The sequence below is a fragment of the Rousettus aegyptiacus genome, unplaced genomic scaffold (genome assembly GCF_014176215.1).
Source record: "Rousettus aegyptiacus isolate mRouAeg1 unplaced genomic scaffold, mRouAeg1.p scaffold_m13_p_8, whole genome shotgun sequence".
Classification (NCBI taxonomy): Eukaryota; Metazoa; Chordata; class Mammalia; order Chiroptera; family Pteropodidae; genus Rousettus; species Rousettus aegyptiacus.
In genome coordinates, this window is record NW_023416311.1 from 106975070 (window position 1) to 106993886 (window position 18817).

An 18817-nucleotide genomic window follows, 5' to 3' on the forward strand; every position below is an offset into this window, starting at 1 on the left:
ATCAGCTGTCTTATTTTTTGTGACCTAAGAAACATTTAACCTGTGGATTCGAGAATGACACTTCTAAAGGGCCATTTGTCAAGTGCCACAGGTGTGATTTTGAATTTTAATACGATCTTTCCAAAAGTTGTTTACTCATCATAGATGTCATAGCCCACCCTCTTTTTTCTTAATATAGCAATGTCACTGATTAAGACTCAAAACTTCTTCAAACAAAATTATGATAAATATATGTATTCCCATTCTTTGGAAATACAAAATTAGATTTTTCTGCACAAAGAATTTTTGTGTAGTTTTTCTGCATATCTTAATAAATTCAGTTTAATGAGAAATAATATAAATTTGTTAACACACCAATTTGTGATCATTTTTTTCAATATAATAAGTCATTAGTAATTATTATAAACCTATCTCTTCTCTGTAACTTTAATAGACATTTCTCTTAATTTTAAGACTCTCATCATTCTTCTGTGTTTTTTCATTATGTTAGATAATTCAATAATATGCATCTTTGAGGTTTTAAACTTGATCCAGTTTGCAGGGGTAATTATAAGCATAAACTCTGCAGCAGAGTGTAAGGACTCTAATTCTTTCTCTGCTAGGAACCAGGTAATCTTGGACTTCTACAATCTCTTTGTGCCTTGATTTCTCATCTATAAAGTGAGAATGAGCTGCTTGCTGTCTTCAAGAGTTATTGAAGGAAATAGGAGTTCACGCATGAGCTATGAAGTCCAATACCCAGTAGGAAGGGCCTTTTACCCTAACGTAATGTGTGCGGCTTCCTTGTCTAGTATCAGTTGATTTCAACATAGTTCATGGTAATAATTACAATAACTCGTCTGTTTAATGTTTTCTATTAGGCGTTTAGTACTTTTCATGCATCTAAAGCAGACAGCAGCCCCATGAGGCCATGCTGCTCACTTTCTGGTCAGGGGCAAGGGCTCAGAGAGCTCCGTCACCTTGTCCAACACCGAGAATGACCAAAAGACCCGGATGTGAACCCACTGCTCTCACCGCAGAAGCCAAGTTCTGAATAAATTCCATGATATTTTCCTTGCAAAAGGCCAAAGTAAAACACATATATGAGTCTGATGATATTTATAAACTTCCTTCCTCCTTTTCTTGTTCCTCATATTCTGAAATGGTACCTTTTTCTGCTTGACTGCATTTCATACCCTAGATTCACATTTGGACCCAATCTGCCTGATAGTCTTCATGATTTTTTGTCTGCTACTGGGACTATTTTTCTTAAACTCCTCTTGTTACCTTTTAATTTATGGCCCTTTGAGAGTTTTTTTGGAGAGGCTAGTCAGGTTGTTTGCTTTACTCATCCTATTATTTTTTGTTTGTTTTGTGTTAACAAATATGTTTCTTTAGATTTCAGTGTTACTTCTTCCTCTGTGGTATTTTATCCTCTTTCCTGGTAATAATTGTATTTATTTTATTAGTATTGAGTAATTTGGCATAGAAAAGGATTTATTTTCTGATATTAGTAACCATTTTCAGCAAGCTTACAGGTAGATACTTAGTTTCCTGAATAGAAAAAAAAAATGCATTTATCTGAAAAAAAGTCAGGTGTACTTAGTTTTTCCCTTCTGTCCTTGATTTTCTGGCCAGCTTATCACAGCTCTTCTAGAAAATGAAATTGTGTTTACCTCTGTGCATTTCTTCTTTCAAGAGGAAAGTTATGCCTGGCCTAAATTTTAAACCCCTGTCATCAAAGCATATAGTTCATAAATTTTTAAAACATGAATTTTAAATAGATATGTTTGTAATATTGTGGAGAAAATATAAATCCTCCAGAAATTGCATAAAGACATAAGAGAGATCTTTCTGGTTGTGAACTTAATGTTTATTAGTCTAATTTGATCATTTTGAAATTTAATCCATCAGGGCAAGCCTCAGCATTTCAGAAGCCTGCCCCCAGGGAATATACACACTTTTTCTTTACAAAGTTTTCTTTAAAATATTTTTCTGATTTTCATCATTTCATGTGCCTATCGTACTAATTTTGGTTATCATAAAAGTAAGTATTAAAAATTCATTGGAAATGAGAAGCACTAAACTCTTCATTAAGAACCAGTTCTCGGAATTAGAAGGTATTTCTTCATTCACTTTGCAACTTTTGTCATTTCAACACGATTTCCTTTAATTTTTTAACAATCGTTTTCACAATGGGACATAATTTCTTTTGTATTTGACTTTGCATATGTCCCTTAATGTAAGAGAGGATAACATAAGCTCTATCACCATCCACTAAGAAGCACTCAGCTTTCAGAGTCATGGAGGATGATTTATAACCCGAACCAAATGCCCAGCACCCATGGTATAAGTGGGTGTACTAGATGCTGGCTGTATTTTGGATGTATTCTGATATGCAGTGCCATGAAGTAAATATCCCCTCTAAAGTTAACCATGGCTGATAATCACTGTAGCAGTTAATAACATCACATCCTGTTAATATGAAAGATGCCGTTCTCATTGTATAGGTCATCTAAACCTTAGATGTCAAACATTTTTGAGATCCAGAAAACCTCCAAAATGACATGAAATGAACTAAAAACAGAAAACAAAAAACAACAACAAAAAAAAACTAGAGCAGGAAACAGAAAACCGAAATTCTGTTTGGAAATAAACCGGTTTTAGTAACTCATGTACAATCTTCTCAAAACAATTTAGATGTATTGAAGAGATGCAGATCCTCCAGAAAAACCAAGTCAGCTCCTTGTTCTATCTGTTGTGGTTGGTTCATCTCCCCCTGCGCACCTGCCCTTCACCAAACTTGTTTGCTGCCATGGCAGCTTACAAGGCTCTCTGGGGAGTCGCTTTCCAGGTGCTGGAGCAGCTCCGTATTTCCTGCTCTGGTCCCGTTAGGGAGACACCGGCCTCGCCTCTCTCCACCTCCCTCCTCCCTCCCATTTTTCCTCATTTTTTTATTCAGGAAAATGAACTGCATTACTAATTTTGTTTTAAACCCTAATAAACTTGATGTCACATCACATGAACAAACCTCTTCCGAATTTTCTCAACGTGAACAATAATAATTGACCGTCCATGATTTCCTATAAAATATTCCCTGTGTTTCTTCTGGGCTTTTGTTTCCCAAGTAGCTTACATTTCAGAATAACAAACCTCCTCCTGGACGTTCGTTGGTAAGCAATAAACGCACCAGAGATGCACTTTCCCCTGTAGCCGAAAGGTTTATTTCTGAAGTTGCATGCCGTTATCATTTTACTGGATAACGTGGAATATATTGGTTCAAATATGACTGGTTATTTTTTTTTTTCATTCTTTCAAACCTCCCCCTTTTTTTTTATGTGTGTAATTTCTCCCCCCGCCTAGACCTGGTTAACCGTTTCTGTGAGCAGGTCCTCAATTTTTTGCTTTGTCCCCACTTTCCTGTCCTAGCCCCATCTTCCCCCGGTGTCGACTCCGTCCCCTTGCAGCGCACAGGCAGCCAGCACGGCCCCCAGAACGCCTCCGCCGCCGCCACCTTCCAGAGGGCCAGCTACGCCGCCGGCCCCGCCTCCAGCTACACGGACCCCTACCGACAGCTACAGTACTGTCCCTCCGTCGAGTCTCCGTACAGCAAATCCGGCCCCACTCTCCCGCCCGAAGGCACCTTGGCCAGGTCCCCATCCATCGACAGCATCCAGAAAGATCCCAGGTGGGTACAAGCGTTTTCCCTTTTCCCTGCCTGCGTCCGAAGAGGTTTCTTAACCAGGCGTTGTTAACACCGTGACATTTTTTTTTTTTTCTTCTCTACATCACATTATTGCGTTCATGTGATGACGACGGGTTGATTCCAGTTGGGTTTTGTAATCTTTGGTCTGGTCTGGGTTGTGGCCGTTGGTCATGGACCCCTGGAATCGTGTGCGGTTCCACAGCAGATGGTGGAGATGACTTCGTGATCAGAACACCTGTAGGTGCCTGGCGGTTCAGCTGTCTGATAAGATCTAGAATGAAAAGCAGCTGAGGATGGGCGATGATCTCACTCAGCCCCTCGTGGACGAGGTGTTTTCTCATCTCAGTAGAAGCGTGCTTAGTCACCATGCATGTTTCCATTTCCCAGAGTGCGAAGTGGTACACCGAGCAGGTTATACTAAAACTCGACATTTAGAAAATCCACATTATTACCTTCATGTTTCTGTGTGTGAAAATAGACATAAGTTTGAAGTTGTTTGGGCGTTGATGAGAACTTGAATATAATGTAGTAAAGAAATCGTTAGTGTTGAGACGTGTTTCTTTTTGGCTTTCTTTTTTAATTAGCAGTAAGGGATTTGGTGATGCTCTACTTCTGACATTGGAATTGAGTTCCTGTAGAGTTATGATGTTTTATTCATAGCCATTTGTTTTATGCTGATAGTTCCCCATAAATATGTGTGTGTGTGCGCGCGCGCGCGCGCGCGTGTGTGTGTGCGTGGGTGTGAATACTGTAGATATGTCAGATTTCTGGCATTTCTTTGTAGCAGGGCATGAGACTTGACTCTAGTGATGTGCTTGAAATTCATCTTGAGAAATTTTCTCCTATAGAGCACACAAGTACTGTGTCGAGGGGTTTACACAGATTGTTTTGGAAAAAAAAAAGTTCACTTCTGCAAACATAAAGGCAGAATGGAACCATTTTATGATATTCTTTGTGATAGCTACTTAGGCACAATTCACGCCTTGGAGCGTCCCTGTTAAGTGCTATGTTTGGGAGAACGTTCATTGTAAATGTGACTCGTAATAAGTACTTGCTGTTAACTGCTAGGAGGAAGTATACTACATGTGTGTTGTGCAGAGTCCTGCTTATCCAGGTTTTTAATCTCAACAGCAATCTCCAGAGTCTTGGTCCTAAAATCTGTCACAAACCCTTAAGTATCCTGGGCATGTGTGGATAGAATGCTCTTCGGATAACATCTCAACACTGTCTTTTTAAATAATTTTTTGACATGTTACCAAAAACATATAGAAATAGAATAATAGCAAACTCTTAAGAAATGCTAAATAGAAAAATGTATAATTGAATTTGCATTGCTTTGTTTATCATTGTATATTTAAACTGAGGATAAACGTTTTACCTCCAATGGAGGAAAGGTTTTAAATTTTCGTATTAGGAGATTTTAGCTTAATAAGAAACCAAATGTATATTTCTCCAGCTATAGATAAGCATTTTTATTTGTTACTGTTTATTAAATGCATTTTATTTCACTAAGTGGTATATCCTTCCCATTTTATATTACTGTCACTTTTATAGCCTTTTTTCTTCTTCCAATATACTGTCACGGCTCTTACCTTTTCAAGTTAGGGATTATGTCACTGTATTACTGAGTGCACACTAGAAACTAAAAAAGGAGAAACACCAATAAGAAATGTTAGAATGAATAAGAGAACTTTGGCCACTATAGTCTTCCGTATGTGTAAAATTTATATGCAGATCATTGTTATATGAATTAAAGATTCACTATGTTATTTTTCGAGAATGCTAGGCATTGGCCTTAAATGTGTTAATTCTGAAAAAAAAAAAATCATACCAACATTCTAAGCCCAGCGATACAAGCAAAAGAAACAGAATAAGATCTAGAACCAGAACTAAATTTTTGTGGTGTGATGTGAAGAGAAATAATAACCTGGCACTGTGCAGAATGGTTGGGATGTAAAATACAATAAAGCCTTGCTGGTAGGGTTTTCTTAAAGTATGGGGGTTTGTTACAGCGTTCATATTTAACTGAGAGACCTGCCAAATTTAAAAGCTCAAATCTAAAATATAATAATTCTTTTATGACCAGATTTTTGCATCTTCCTTCAAATAATGAATTTTGATTCTTCCCAGATGACTATTGCTAGAACTAATATATTTAACTTTCTAGACTTCAGAATTATTTATTTTGGCCATTATGGCTGATGATTTAAAATTTTTCAATTTTTAGATGATGCCTTTCAGCTTTTATACATATGTTATTAAAGAAACTGTGTTAAAGTTTCGTTTATCATTAAATACCAGACTGTGTAAGCCCTTTACTGTTACAAACATATCTTTATAGCCCAATTCTCAAAGCAATTTTACCTACACCTTTGATGTAATTCTCCTTTGTGGGAGGAAACTGATAGCTCCATGAGCTCTGCCTTATATATGTGGAGAATTGGGGTGTTAAATGAGTTATTGGCGATCATAGCGCAGACAGGTGTGTACGCAGCTAAAAATCCATACTGTTAGGACACTGTGACACATATTGGCATGAACATTTTATTTCCTTAATAAAAAGGAAGATGAAAGAATGCAGTCACATCTCGGAGGATGGTAGTACGGTGTCCGTGTGTAGTTGTTGGGAAGAAGGAAGGAAACAATGCACCTCATCTAAGCAGCTCTGGCCTGTCCGAACGTTTGTTATTGGACGTGTGGGTTTCGTACTATTTTTCATGTCTTTTCTTTTCCTTTATTTTTGTCTCTTTTCTAATAGCTGCTTTATTCCTCTATTGCAGACCAGTGTCTTTTCTCCGTTCAAGAGCTTTGGTATTATTCAATGAGACGTTCTCAAGCAAACTGTGCATTTTAAAATAAGAATTGGAAATCAAGATAGCCTTAATTCAGTCATTAGACTTGAAACCAGAGACGTCCTGTTAGCTCTTAATTCCTCTAAGCCGTAGTATATGAAAGGGCTGGTTCTAGCTTGCTTTGCTCCATCATACAGATTGTTGCAAAACTTCATTTTTTTTTTTTTTTTACCTTTAACTACCCCCGTCATGTACTCCAACGAAGCATGCACAGAAACCTTTTATACAAGAGATGGCAAAATCTAATTTCCTTTTTGAAGTCAGCAATCACTTCGAAAATGTTTCTATATATACACACGCACACTTTTTACTTTACAGCCACAACTCACTGAGTTTTTATTTGTTAATTGTGTGTTATCTTGCATAAAATGTGCATCTCTTAAGAATTGTCACGGCTAATATATTTTGATTCTATATGAAATATTGAGTATTTTCTACTGGTGTTTTTAAGTATATAGCTCAAATATAAACTTAAATTATGTGAAAGAGACTTCGGTGAAGTTGGGAGCAATAAGTCATAGCATTCTTATTTTGAAAACGTAGTTAGTGAAATAACTGGAGAAAAATAAAGCAAGACTGAGTGAGATAACTGGGTATACTAAAGGTACTACCAATATTGTCTATAAAAGGAGAAAAGTTCTACTAGGATATTTACTGGCATAACCTGATGTATAGGTTGTAGCAGGAATAGTATCTTTTAATCATGTTCGATTAATTCCCTTTCGAGATATTATAATCCTTAATGTATATTCCATCAAAAACAATTTTCAAACATATGTAATGAATCTGAATTCTCGGAAGCATAATTTAGAACAAAACTCTATCTTCTTTTTGATATTCAACGTAACAGTGGCACATCTATTCTGCAGAATTTGGGCCCAGATTAGCAACTGCATTTTAGTTGGCTGTCAAACTTATACATTATGTTCTGTTTCGGGCCACAATATTGGACCAATTATATAAAAATATGCACCTTTTAAGGAATTACCTAGAATATTTCTGCTATAGTATATCTGCTACTTTTAAGATATCGCTAAAATTATTTTATTATTGGGTATTATATTAACTATTATTAAGTAACACTGTTTACATGTATCATTAGGCAAACACAGGTTAAGAATTTTTCCAGATGCTCTTTCTTCATCATTTTCTTGCCAAATTAAAAAATCACACAGATAGCGTATAGTGAATTGAATACTCAGGAAATAGAGCGTACTATAAAAATGCTTTTTTTAAAGGTGAAGATTTGAAAACTAGTTTTGAATCTTCATTAAAGTTTAAAGAATTCTTATTATGCGACTTAAGTAACTTGGCTGAAGTGTTCACAATGGACCAGTTACATAATAGTCTTCATAGTCCAGTTCTCTTGGGTGGTAAATCTCGAGGGAGTTTGCTTTTCACTTCACATGCCCAATAATCATTTACTTGATTTGGGGAAACGTCAGAGAAGAATAAAGAATGCACGACTTAAAGACCTTCCAAGTACAAGGAACACTGGAAGTCATTTATTTAGTTAGGCTAAAAGCAAGTCTGACACATGCCATTCTCTCCTTGAATGCCTCTAGCAATGGGCCACTCATCATTTCTGGAAGGATTTTATTAATTCTTTGAATAATTCAAGCCTCGAAAACTAATTTACATTGTTACAAAATCTGCCTCTCTAGTACATCCGTTCCCTGATCTTATTTCTGACCTCTGAAATCACATGAGAAACACCCACTCTTTGTTCGGAGAGCAGCCTTCGAATGCGCGTGAGACATGTCCCACGAGCGCCCCTGCCTCCTTCTGTGTTAGCTGCGGTCCCTCTGTGAGGGCTGTCCTCTGGAGTCCTACAGTGGCCAGTCCCCTTCCTAGTTCTGTCTCACACGTCACCAGAAGTGCAGGAAGAGAGGAAGTGTAACCTTTGGGCAACCTGGGTCCATAGCAGGTTTTCTTGCTAGTCGAAATGAGAATCATGTTTGTAACAGTGATGCTAACAATGATGATGAAAATGAATTAATATGTTCCATGCTCGGCATTAAGCTTTTTTGCATTTCTTATTTAATTTAACCTTCCCTGAATCCCTATGACGTAACTTTTTATGGTCCTCCTTTTACATATGGGGAGACTGAGGCACATAGACCTGGAAATTGAGCCCGAGTCCATCCTACTTCTAATCCTGTGTTTCTAACGACCGTGAATATCGATGCCAATAAAATGCCAAGTCTTTTCACGTGTGACTTCTGTGAGGCTATGAATCAATTCTCCTTACCTTGAATTTCTATTTTTTTTTTTTAACTTTACATTGACTCCTTCTTAGGCGATTCCATTATTTGATACTACATAAATCTTTCCTGGTTCCCGGTTTTGTCATCCAGTGTAATTACTGTCACCCACTGCTCCATGTCACTTGGGAATTTGAAAGGCATCCACACATGTCTTCAGCGAAGTTTTTATCACTACGTAAGCAGAGCTGGCCGCAGGGCGGAGCCCTGTCTGTCTCATTCCTCTGGACTGTTTGCTCCGCGTCCATCCGAAGGTACCCGATATGTTCTAGGTGACTTTTCTGCAGAATGTTCTAGGGTGGGCTCTGCAGGTCTGGTGATGGCAAGAAGACAGCTTTGCTCGTTAAGAAGCTGTCAGAGTCGTGCGAGAGAGACGGGGTAGCCACACATAACTGTAATGTATTGAGTAGATAAGACAAATGTAATAAAAGAAGTCCCGAGGAAGAGTTGAGTGATTGGTACAAACTTGAGGAATAGGTGAATGTTACACATGAAAAAAATGAGAGAAAGCTTTCCGAACAGAGGACCGTGAAAAAGATGGAGGGGACAGTTTGACGCCCGCAGGCCTGGTTCCACTAGGCCGTGGGGTCTGCTGAGGGCGGCTCTCTCTCGGCATCCCTGGCCACCCAGTCTGAACAGAACATTAGCTTGCACCTCCGTGTGTGGATTTTTTTTTTACTTATAAATTATGAACAGAGTGTGTTAATTCCCTAAGGCTACCATAACAAATCACGACAAACGGGATGGCTAAAACCAACAGAATGTTATCCTCTCGCCGTTCTGGAAGGGAGCAGTCCAAAACCAAGGCGTTGGTGCAGAGCCGGGCTGCTTCGGAGGGCTCTGGGCGAGGGGTCTTGCTGGCCGCTTCCAGCACCTGGTCGCCCAGGTGGTCCCTGGGATTGCGCGTGACTCCCTCCCGTCTCGCTTCACGTGGCCATCGCGTTCACGTGGCCGTGGGGTTCACGTGACCATTGGGTTCACGTGGCCTTCTCTCCTCCTTTCTTAAGGGTGCCAGTCATTGTGTATAGGGTCCACTTTAATCCTATACGACCTTGTCTTAACTAATTACATCTGCAAAGACCCACTTTCAAATAAGGTCATATCCTGAGGTTCCAAGTGGACGGGCATTCTGGGGGGACGCGATTCAACTCAGCACACATGCTTCAGTGCAGTGTGCACTGCCAAATACCCGTACCCTGAGGACAGAACTGAAAACGGGGTACGTGAAGAGATAAAGCAACGTAATGAACGGTTGTTATTTTAGTTTGCCTTTTTAACCGTAAAATCCTTTCTTTGGAAAGAGGACTGCGTCTGGCTATGTTAGCTCTGAGCATACTGTCACTGCTCGTCCTGGGTAAGGCTGGTGTTTCTCGCTCCGGGTAGCAGCAGACGGGTGAGCTTCACCGTTGTTTGGCTTTTGGATGTGCTTGAGCTATAGTGCCATCTTGTTCCTGGTGTGAGGGTTGGTTTGAAGCCAGATCATAGGGTCCAGAAGTCCCCAAGGGCCAACTGGCATCAGCAGCAACGTGGAGCCCCAGGTGGGGACCCAAATAAGCAAGGCTAGCACGGTCAGCTCCACCACGTTAAACTTCCAGGAGATGACAGCACCGTCTGAAAAAACGCGGGCCTGGTGAGACGGCCGGGTCAGTCCATGGAGTAAATACGAGAGCCCTTTATTTCTCTCTATTTTGTTTAGGTAAATGAGTGAGTGGAAATGCGCATGCGCTCCCCTCCGCCCCCGTGGCCCACCTCGGGCAGCCCCTGCGGTGCATTTTCTCCCCGCCCTCCCGTGGCCCTGGAGGGAGCCTGGGCTGCGTGGTGCCCTGTCCAGGGCCGAAGGGCCTCTTAGCACATCGGGATTCCGGTCCCGACACGCACCTGCACGCCCCTCGTTGTCAATGTGAGTCAGTGGAAACGAGAAAAGCCCTTCCTCCTGAAGCCGTTACGACGATACAGTGTGTCGAGCCCTTAAAGTCCCTGGGATACCCTGTACGTGGGGAAGGGGTACCCCGTGTGGGGGAAGGGCTCACAGTTACTGCCATGCGCCCTGCCGCAGCCCACCTGCCGCCGTCAGCACACCTGACGGCCAGGTTCGGGCGGAGAATGGCACTGAGGAAGATTTGGAAGGAGTGGGTGAAGGCGTGGAGGCCTTGGTTGGAAAGGAGAGGCCCTACTTGGAGATGAGGGGTGGAAGGGGTCTGGTGAGGCCCAAAGGGGCAGAGGAGGGATATTTCACAGCTCAGCCCTCAAGGCCAAGAAGGAAACGGAAGACGGAAGGAAGGCTTCTCTGCAAAAGGACAGTTTTGTTTTCTTTAGCAAAAGCCTCCTTTTCCAGATTCCTTTTATCCATTTAAAGTAACGTTTACACACAGTACTTGTCTGAGCTAATATTGATTTTCCCGTAGCCTGGAGTACTCACTCTGCCTCCTGTCTTCAGAGTCACCAGTAGAAGTAAACATTTGCATTTCTAAACTAGCGACTCATTCCAGTCCTGGCCTCCGCTTCATCTGTATTAGAGCGGGTCCTGGCAGGGGACCGCCATGCCCCAGGGAAGAGCGAGGCAGGCCAGACCAGTGAGTCACTGTACCCAGCTCCGATCAGCCAGTCGGCCGTTAGCAGGTTCTCCGTCACATGTAATGGCGGTGGCCTTTCGTGCTTTTCCGGCATACAGACACTCCTCTTGAGAACCAGCCCCTCCCTTCCCCTCAGGCCACGTGCTTTTAGTGAATCAGTTTAGAAGGTGAGCATGGAGCTCACACCTGGCCCAAGAGCTGACACCCCACCGGGGCCCCCACCCACTAGCGGGGCTTAGGACGTTGAGAAATGCAACTCCACTTCGCAAAAGTGGGCCGTGTGCCTTCTGGGCTTTCCTGCCTCGTCTGGGGCAGAAGGCCCCATCCAGGCTAGCTACAAACCAGTGTTAGTATGTTAGTCCCCTCCCGAACACACAGTTGTTCCTGCCCCCACCTGTCCTCGCTGCCCGTGTGGTTGTGGGTTCGGTCTCCATCGTGAAGCCAGGAATTTTGATCCTCAGTCCTTTAACTTGTGTCTCTAATGAATTATCAGTGTATCTATCACATATATTTATGTAGTTTTTCGAGCACTTTTCTTTAACCCTTCTACCTAAAGCCAGCTGTACTCCCTGTCCCAGGAACAGAGCTTGTCTTCCCCCAATTCAAAGCAGTGAGACGTCCCATACGATAATTACCATGGAACCCTTGCCAAATAGCCTTATAGGAGAGACTCTGAATCTGCGGACACCGCCCGGCATCAGAGTGTCTTGGATGCCCAGAAGTCAGTACTCTGTGAAACATCAAACATCTTTTCTCTTAATCTTAAGGTCTCCAATAATGATAAATTCTCTGATAACATCTAAAACTCAAAGTAATTAGTTGCTTAAAGGAATGACGTATCGAATTGCAAAGTAAAGCAAATAATTATTTTGGAATATTATTATGCTCTAAGTGTGTTACTGTAGCTAGTAATTCCTATTCTCCTGCTTCATGGTTCATCCTTCTTTTCTCACTGATAATCCCGTCGACGGGTGCGACGTGTGTCTGTTGGATTCAGACATGCTCATACTGAAAAGAGAGTGAGATCCTGCAGGCGAAGTCCTTCCTTCCACCGGTCACTTAGGATGACGCAGAGCCCTAAGACGAGAGGCAGGACGTGGATCTCTCTCTCCATCTTCATCGCGAAGCAACCGATCAGAATATGGAAGAGCACAGTAGGAGTGTGAGTATCGAAAACGGTGCCCCTGGGAAAGAAGCCGAGAACCAGAAACAAGGGAGCCTCTTGCCCTGAAACCTCATGGAAAATTCCAGAGACTCAGGCGGGAAGCCCCAAAAGCCAGTCGCTCCGCTTCGGTGCATTGTCTCTGTGTCGTATAGGTGTGCACCTCACTCACTCCCCACTCGACGCCCGAAGAGCGTGAAAATGGCCAACAGCGCCCCTCTGCCCGGGGTTAGTCCCGTGAGCGGGCGCCCTCGCCAGGAAAGGAGAAACCAAGAAAATGAAGGGTGAGAGCATCGGCTCACGTGGTCAGTCCAAGGACTGTTGTCTTCTTCTAGGGGGAATTTCGACAGCCCTAGGTTAGATTTTATTAAGGAAAGTGATAGATATATATGCTATGATTATACGTGTGTGTGTGTGTGTGTATGTGTGTACTTAGATTGTGTGTTTGCACGTATAGGCATACATAATCTCTCCGCTTATTGGCTCTGCACACGTTTATCTAGACCTAAGACCCGCAAAACCGGCATAAGTATCCTGTTATTAATTTGCCGAAAGACACACAGCAACAAGATATTGATTCTCCTTCTCGCCTGTTTATCTTGCTGCTTTCTCAGCCCCTGAGCTTCGCTTTACCACTTTTTTTGTTTTAACACTTAAAAAAAAAAAGTCATTTAAAACATTTTTCGTTCTTTAATTCAATGTTGACAGAATATTAAAAAATAAAAAATAAATTTGCAAAATTAGAGAAATGCAAGGTCTTTTCTCCTTCTAGAAATATGGATCCACCCCAGTAGCCATGAGTGCATTAAAATGCATGTTCAGATGTGGGTTTCGTAGGCAACTCAGAGCTATGCTCACACTTTTCAAACTGCACACCATTTAGAGGGCTCTGTGCTTCTCAGGGAACCCGACCAGTTCTTCGCTGAAGGAAAGTCCCTTTTTTATTCTCCAACTTATGCTGCCGTAACGATTGAAAGCCTATTTTATTTTTTAGCGAATCTCACTTAATTCATCCTTGTTTATTCTGCCACAAGCAGAACTCTGAAATCCCCTTTAGTCATTTTTGGTACAAACCAGTTTTAGTATTGTTCTTGATGTCATAAGCCACTTTTCTTCACCATCTGACTTTGAACATTTAATGGAGGACGAAAATGGAGTACTCAAAACTTGTGTTGTCTTACGTGGCGGGTGGCAGTTGACTGTCGGTTGGCAACCAATGGAAGTGAATTTCCATTGTTTTTTGAAAGGATTTACAGGTAATAATGGTCATTAATTTGGAGGCACCGACATCTGTAAGAGGAAACTAGCATTTTAGAGTAATAAAAAAGATATTTCGAACTGAAATTCCCATTGCTCCTGATAAGTCCCAGCTTGAGGGTCTAGTTAACTTCAACGCTTTTATCTGCCGAAGACCATGTGTATCTACCTTAACCAAGTGTTTTTTAGAGTCCAGTTAATTTTATTAGAAGGAGGAAGAGGAGGAGGAGGAAGAATAGGAAAAGAAGGAGAAGAAGCCATTGAGTGGGAAACATTTCCGCAGTACAGAACGTTTTATTTATTTACATGCATCTCATCGAGTAAGATGAAACACGTGTCCTCACTTAAAACTTTATACTAAACTATAGCCCAGGGGCCACCAGTTTGGGGGCTCTTTAGAGTCGAAGTCTCCACACCAGGAAAACACTGGTTGAGTTTGGTACCCAGGTCATTTGCAAGGAATCCCCTAAAGTGGGGGCCTCAGTCTGCCCTCAGCTGCTCCAGGCCGAAAGGTGCCACAGGGTGACTCTGGGGCGGTTCCCGCCGACTTTGGGACTTAGCACAGTGATCACCAGTGTTTTGGGAATTCACATGCTAGTTGTATGTCAAACAGAGTGTGGGGCGCCCGCACCAAGCGGCCAGGCTTCTGCTTTGTAAATGGTCTCCTCCAAACACTGCCTCACACGGAAAGGCCCATGTGAAGTTACCTCGGCATACAGGACAGGCTTCAGTGGCATCAGAGGTACCTTAAGATGAAAGCAAAGTTAGTTTCCGATGGATGTTTGGAGACCACGATGTGGCAGAAATCACTTCTCTGAACCAGTGAATAACGTAAAATTAGCTTAAGGTGCTCACTTAGGTGCCAGTGGGTACAAAGAAGAACCCTTGGCTTTTTATTTTGTTTACTTTGCCTGCATAGACTGTTCGAACGTATTTGCTGAATGAATGAATGACTAGAATTATAATATTTCTTCGGAATGTTTTCATCTATTTCAAAGCAGTAATAATATTTTAAAGTCTTTATCATTTCTGATAAACCTCTGTGTAACTCGCATGCTCCGTGGAATTAATAAGGTGTGTGGTAGCCAGCGCCCTGTTACCCCCACCTCCTAGCGTCCACACCTTTGGGTGTTTCCCGGCCACCCAGAATCGGGGCAGCCTGTGCGACCAGCAGCATGCTGTGGAAGTGACAGCGTGTGACCTCTGTAGGGAGGGAAGCCAGTGCCACATCCGCAGGTGCGCATGCAGCCCCGTGGAGAGGCCCGCAGTGGGAGGGGCCAACCTGCCTGCTATGTGAGCCAGCCACCTTCAGGGCGAACCCCCAGCGCCAGTCATCCCTGTGGGCCTCCCAGCTTCGATCCCAGACACCGTGGAGCCGATGGCACACCCCTGCTTGTCCCCGTCTGCACAGAGGAGCCTTGAGATAATAAGCGATGCCAACCATCTTCAGCTATTGCGTTGTGAGGTGGTTTGTTCTACCTGATCTTACCGGTCCCCTCACCAGAGTTATCAGCTTTGCCTTCCAACATCTCCTGCGAAACTCCCTTTTCCTTTTCTTATTTAAAAGAAAAAAGCCAAAAAGTGGCAGCAACCCAAATACTTATCAGTAGACGAGTGGATAAACAAAATGTGGCCAATACGTACAGTGGAGTATTATTCAGCCTTTAAAAAGGAAAGAAACTTCTGCCACATGCTACAACACGGATGAACCTCAAAGACCTCATACTACACTCAAGAAGCAAGTCACAGCAGGACAAGCACTGTGTGAGGCCACTTGCATGAGGTACTCGGAGTAAAAGTCAGAGAGACAGAAATCAGTACTGGGTACCAGGGGCCAAGAGGAGGGGGGCTGGGGAGTTCGTGTTTAACGGACACAGAGTTTCACTTTGGAAATATCGAAAAAGTCCAGACCAAGAAAACAGTGACGGCTCCCCAGAAACGCCAATGCACTCAATGCCACTGAATCATGCACTTAAAAAAAAGGGTTAAAATGGTAAATTTTTTGTTTCGTATATGTTGCCACCATCAAAAAAGAAAATCGAAGGAAGGAAAAAAGCAAACAAAGGGACAGCTACAGGCTGTCGGGGCATGGCTCTCGCGGACAGAAGCCAAAGCCAGGCGGAGGAGCTGCAGGCAGGAGTCGCGGAGACAGAGCAGGAATGAGAGCGGCTCCTCGGACCCCGGCCGCGGCCCCCGTGACGCACGCGCCTTCGCTCCTCTGTGTGTGTGTGGGGGGGGGGGTGCAGGGCCCATTTTCAGGGAGAACGTACACAGTGTCCGGTGCCACTGGTTACTTGCCGGTACATCACCTAAGCAAATTCTGTAATCTTCTGTCCACATCTTCCTATGTTTAACTAATAATAAATTACTTAATTTAGTGTCTGTTAGCCTCAATTCAGATACTGAATGTGGAGTGCTTTTTAAAGTTGGCGATGCAACATTATTCTATGGAATAAGAATAGTTATTAATATTATTTGAGAAATGGTCCCGTGCGGCGATCGGTTTTAAGTGTGTTCGTTCTGTCATCCAGCAGATGTTTACTGGGTACCAGCAGCCACCAGACAGTGTTCTGGGCACTAGAAAGTTCTGGATAGAGAGATGAGATAAGAACATTACCTGGGAAATAAATAGGAGGTAATCTCATTTAAAATCGTCTAAACTTTGAAATAAATCAAATTTAAACGGAAACTATCCTCTACGGTTTATTAAAAATTTCCCTTAGTAACCGACCGTACCAGCTGCCGCGTAATTCCGTTTGCGTAACCTCGTGCTCCTGTTTCTGGTTTTTGCCTTCTGTGGGGTCACTTCCCCTTCGCACTGAAGACGAAGGCAGCAGCTGACCCCCAAAGGCCCTGACTCGAAAAGCCTTCACCCAGCACAAAGAAAGCAGACAGGAGAAAACACATCCCATTTCTCCCAGGAGCCAAGGGAACCCCTCTTCCTATCTGTTCTTGATAAAGAAGTCTACCGTGTTTCAGGCCGGGCTATTTTATATTAGAAAAGAACTCCCTAAAATAAGTGGCAGTTAATCGATACTGCCGTGAAAGTGCTTCTGACACTAACGAAGAAAACATGAAGCGTGGGCTCTTTTAGATAAACTCATGTTTCTACATCAAGCCTCCTCGGGTATTTGCTGTGTTCTGTTCTGAAGATGACTGAAACAGTAAAGATTTAAATTTAGCAGAAATCCGCCTTAAAGTAATAGACAATATTGTTAATAATCTGTACGCACACGCGTGCACGCGCGCTCACACACACACACACACACACACACACACACAGGCTAGACCTGCTCTGTTTACGTAATGGGGAACCCTTGACAACTGTCAATTTTGGTTTGTATCCATTGGAAAGGAAAGAAGCTTGCACGCAACACAGAGCGGGTCCTTCCACTCCTCGGCACGGATCGCGTGCGCCACGGAAGCCCGCGCCATCCTCCGACGGGCCGTGTGTAGCATGCACGTGAGCTCGTTCACCGCAACAAGCACTTTACAGATTGCGAGGAATCAGAATGCACCCTGGTCCTCTCTGTCAATAGGGGCTTGTTGTTAAGTCTCCAGAGGGCTTGAAAGGGACAGGAAGCTGCTGCTGCAGCCTCGGCCAGGCCGGTCGCATTGAGAAGCAGGTCACGGGCCTGGGTACAAAAGCCGCTTTGGGGCCATGGCAGGATCCCCAAGCATGGCGCTGAGAAGTGAGCTTTTGTGATGCGGGCTGTCCCTGCCCGTGCCCCCTGCGTCCCTCTGCCCTCCTCCTCCTCGTCCTCCACTCTCAGCACTGGCCGCCAAGGCCACCGCTCTCCCCGCCTCTGCCCTGTCCCCTCTCCGCACCTCCCCGACTGTGTGCTGGCCTTAAGTCGCCTTGAACTCAGACTTGCTCAAGGAGGCTGCTGAATTTTCCCCCCAAATTCATGTGTTTAAGGCCTGGTCCCCAGTACTTTAGAATGTATTTAACTGTATTTGGAGAGAAACTGTTTAAAGAAGTGATTAAGTTAAAATGATGCCATCAGGGTGAGTCCCTAATCTAACGTGACTGGTGTCCTTATAACAGAAAAGGCCACACGAAGGCACACAGGTGATCAGCTACCTCTGCAGGGGTCTCGGGAGAAAGCTAACCTTTTGATACCTTGACCTTGGACTTCTAGCCTCCGGAACTGTGAGAAAACAGATTTCCAACTTGTGGTATTTCATTAGGGCAGTGCTAGCAGAATGACTAATTAAGAGACGATGTTTGGAGCCACAGGTGGGTGTTTGGGGTAAAACGTGCTGTACTGTACGCAGCTCACACCACAGGCAGCCTTGTCTGCCACCACTCTGGGCAGGGATGCCTTCGGATCCGTGGGAACCCCACTGGCATTCAGCTGTGGCAGGGTTTCCCAATAACCTCTGCATTCGCCTCCTCAAAGGAAAGCATTTAGGGTGCGTTAGCCACTCTCAGAAGGCCCGCAGGGAGGCGGTTTAGCTGGCCAGTCATTTTGCTTATCTAAATAAACCTTTTCTGAAGATGAATTTTGAACAGTGTTTAAAATGCCACATGCAAATGAACGTATTATACATTATCCTCTCTGAATTTGAAAAGGTTTGCGAAGGCACGTTTCTTTAGAAAAGACAGTAATGCTGGAAAAATAGGAAGCAACGGGAAAAGAGGGAACACTCAGATGACAGAGGCCGCGGGCGTTGAGTCTGCAGGAGCTGAGCGGGGCCGGTGGGGACAGGACTCTGTGCACGTCACTCATTCCCAGGGTCGCTGGGAGTCAGACCCGATTTAAAGGCACGTAACACACAGGGTGTAGAAAACACAATGCCAAAAAAAAAAAAAAAAAAGAGTACTTTTTACTCATTTCACACATGAATCATTAAACGTGTGAATAAACCAACCAAATATACCAAACCACTAGGGCTTTGATAAATTGGGTATACCCACTTATGAAAATGGAATGTTTTCTACAACACAAGGCTCTCTCTCCCGCTCCATTCCTTCCGTTTTAAAATCACTGAAATAGTGTGCTCAGTCTACCACATTACGA

General features: G+C 43.2%; 1 protein-coding gene across 4 annotated transcripts in view; it reads left to right on the forward strand.

Annotated features, from left to right (window-relative positions):
• CTNND2 (catenin delta 2) overlaps positions 1–18817 on the forward strand; it is a 751200-nt gene that overhangs the window by 452785 nt on the left and 279598 nt on the right. For all 4 annotated transcript variants that reach the window (XM_036225698.1, XM_036225697.1, XM_016163669.2 and 1 more), the window contains one exon: positions 3409–3667. In XM_036225698.1, coding sequence (XP_036081591.1) covers positions 3409–3667 — 259 coding nt within the window. The remainder of the gene's footprint in view (positions 1–3408; positions 3668–18817) is intronic.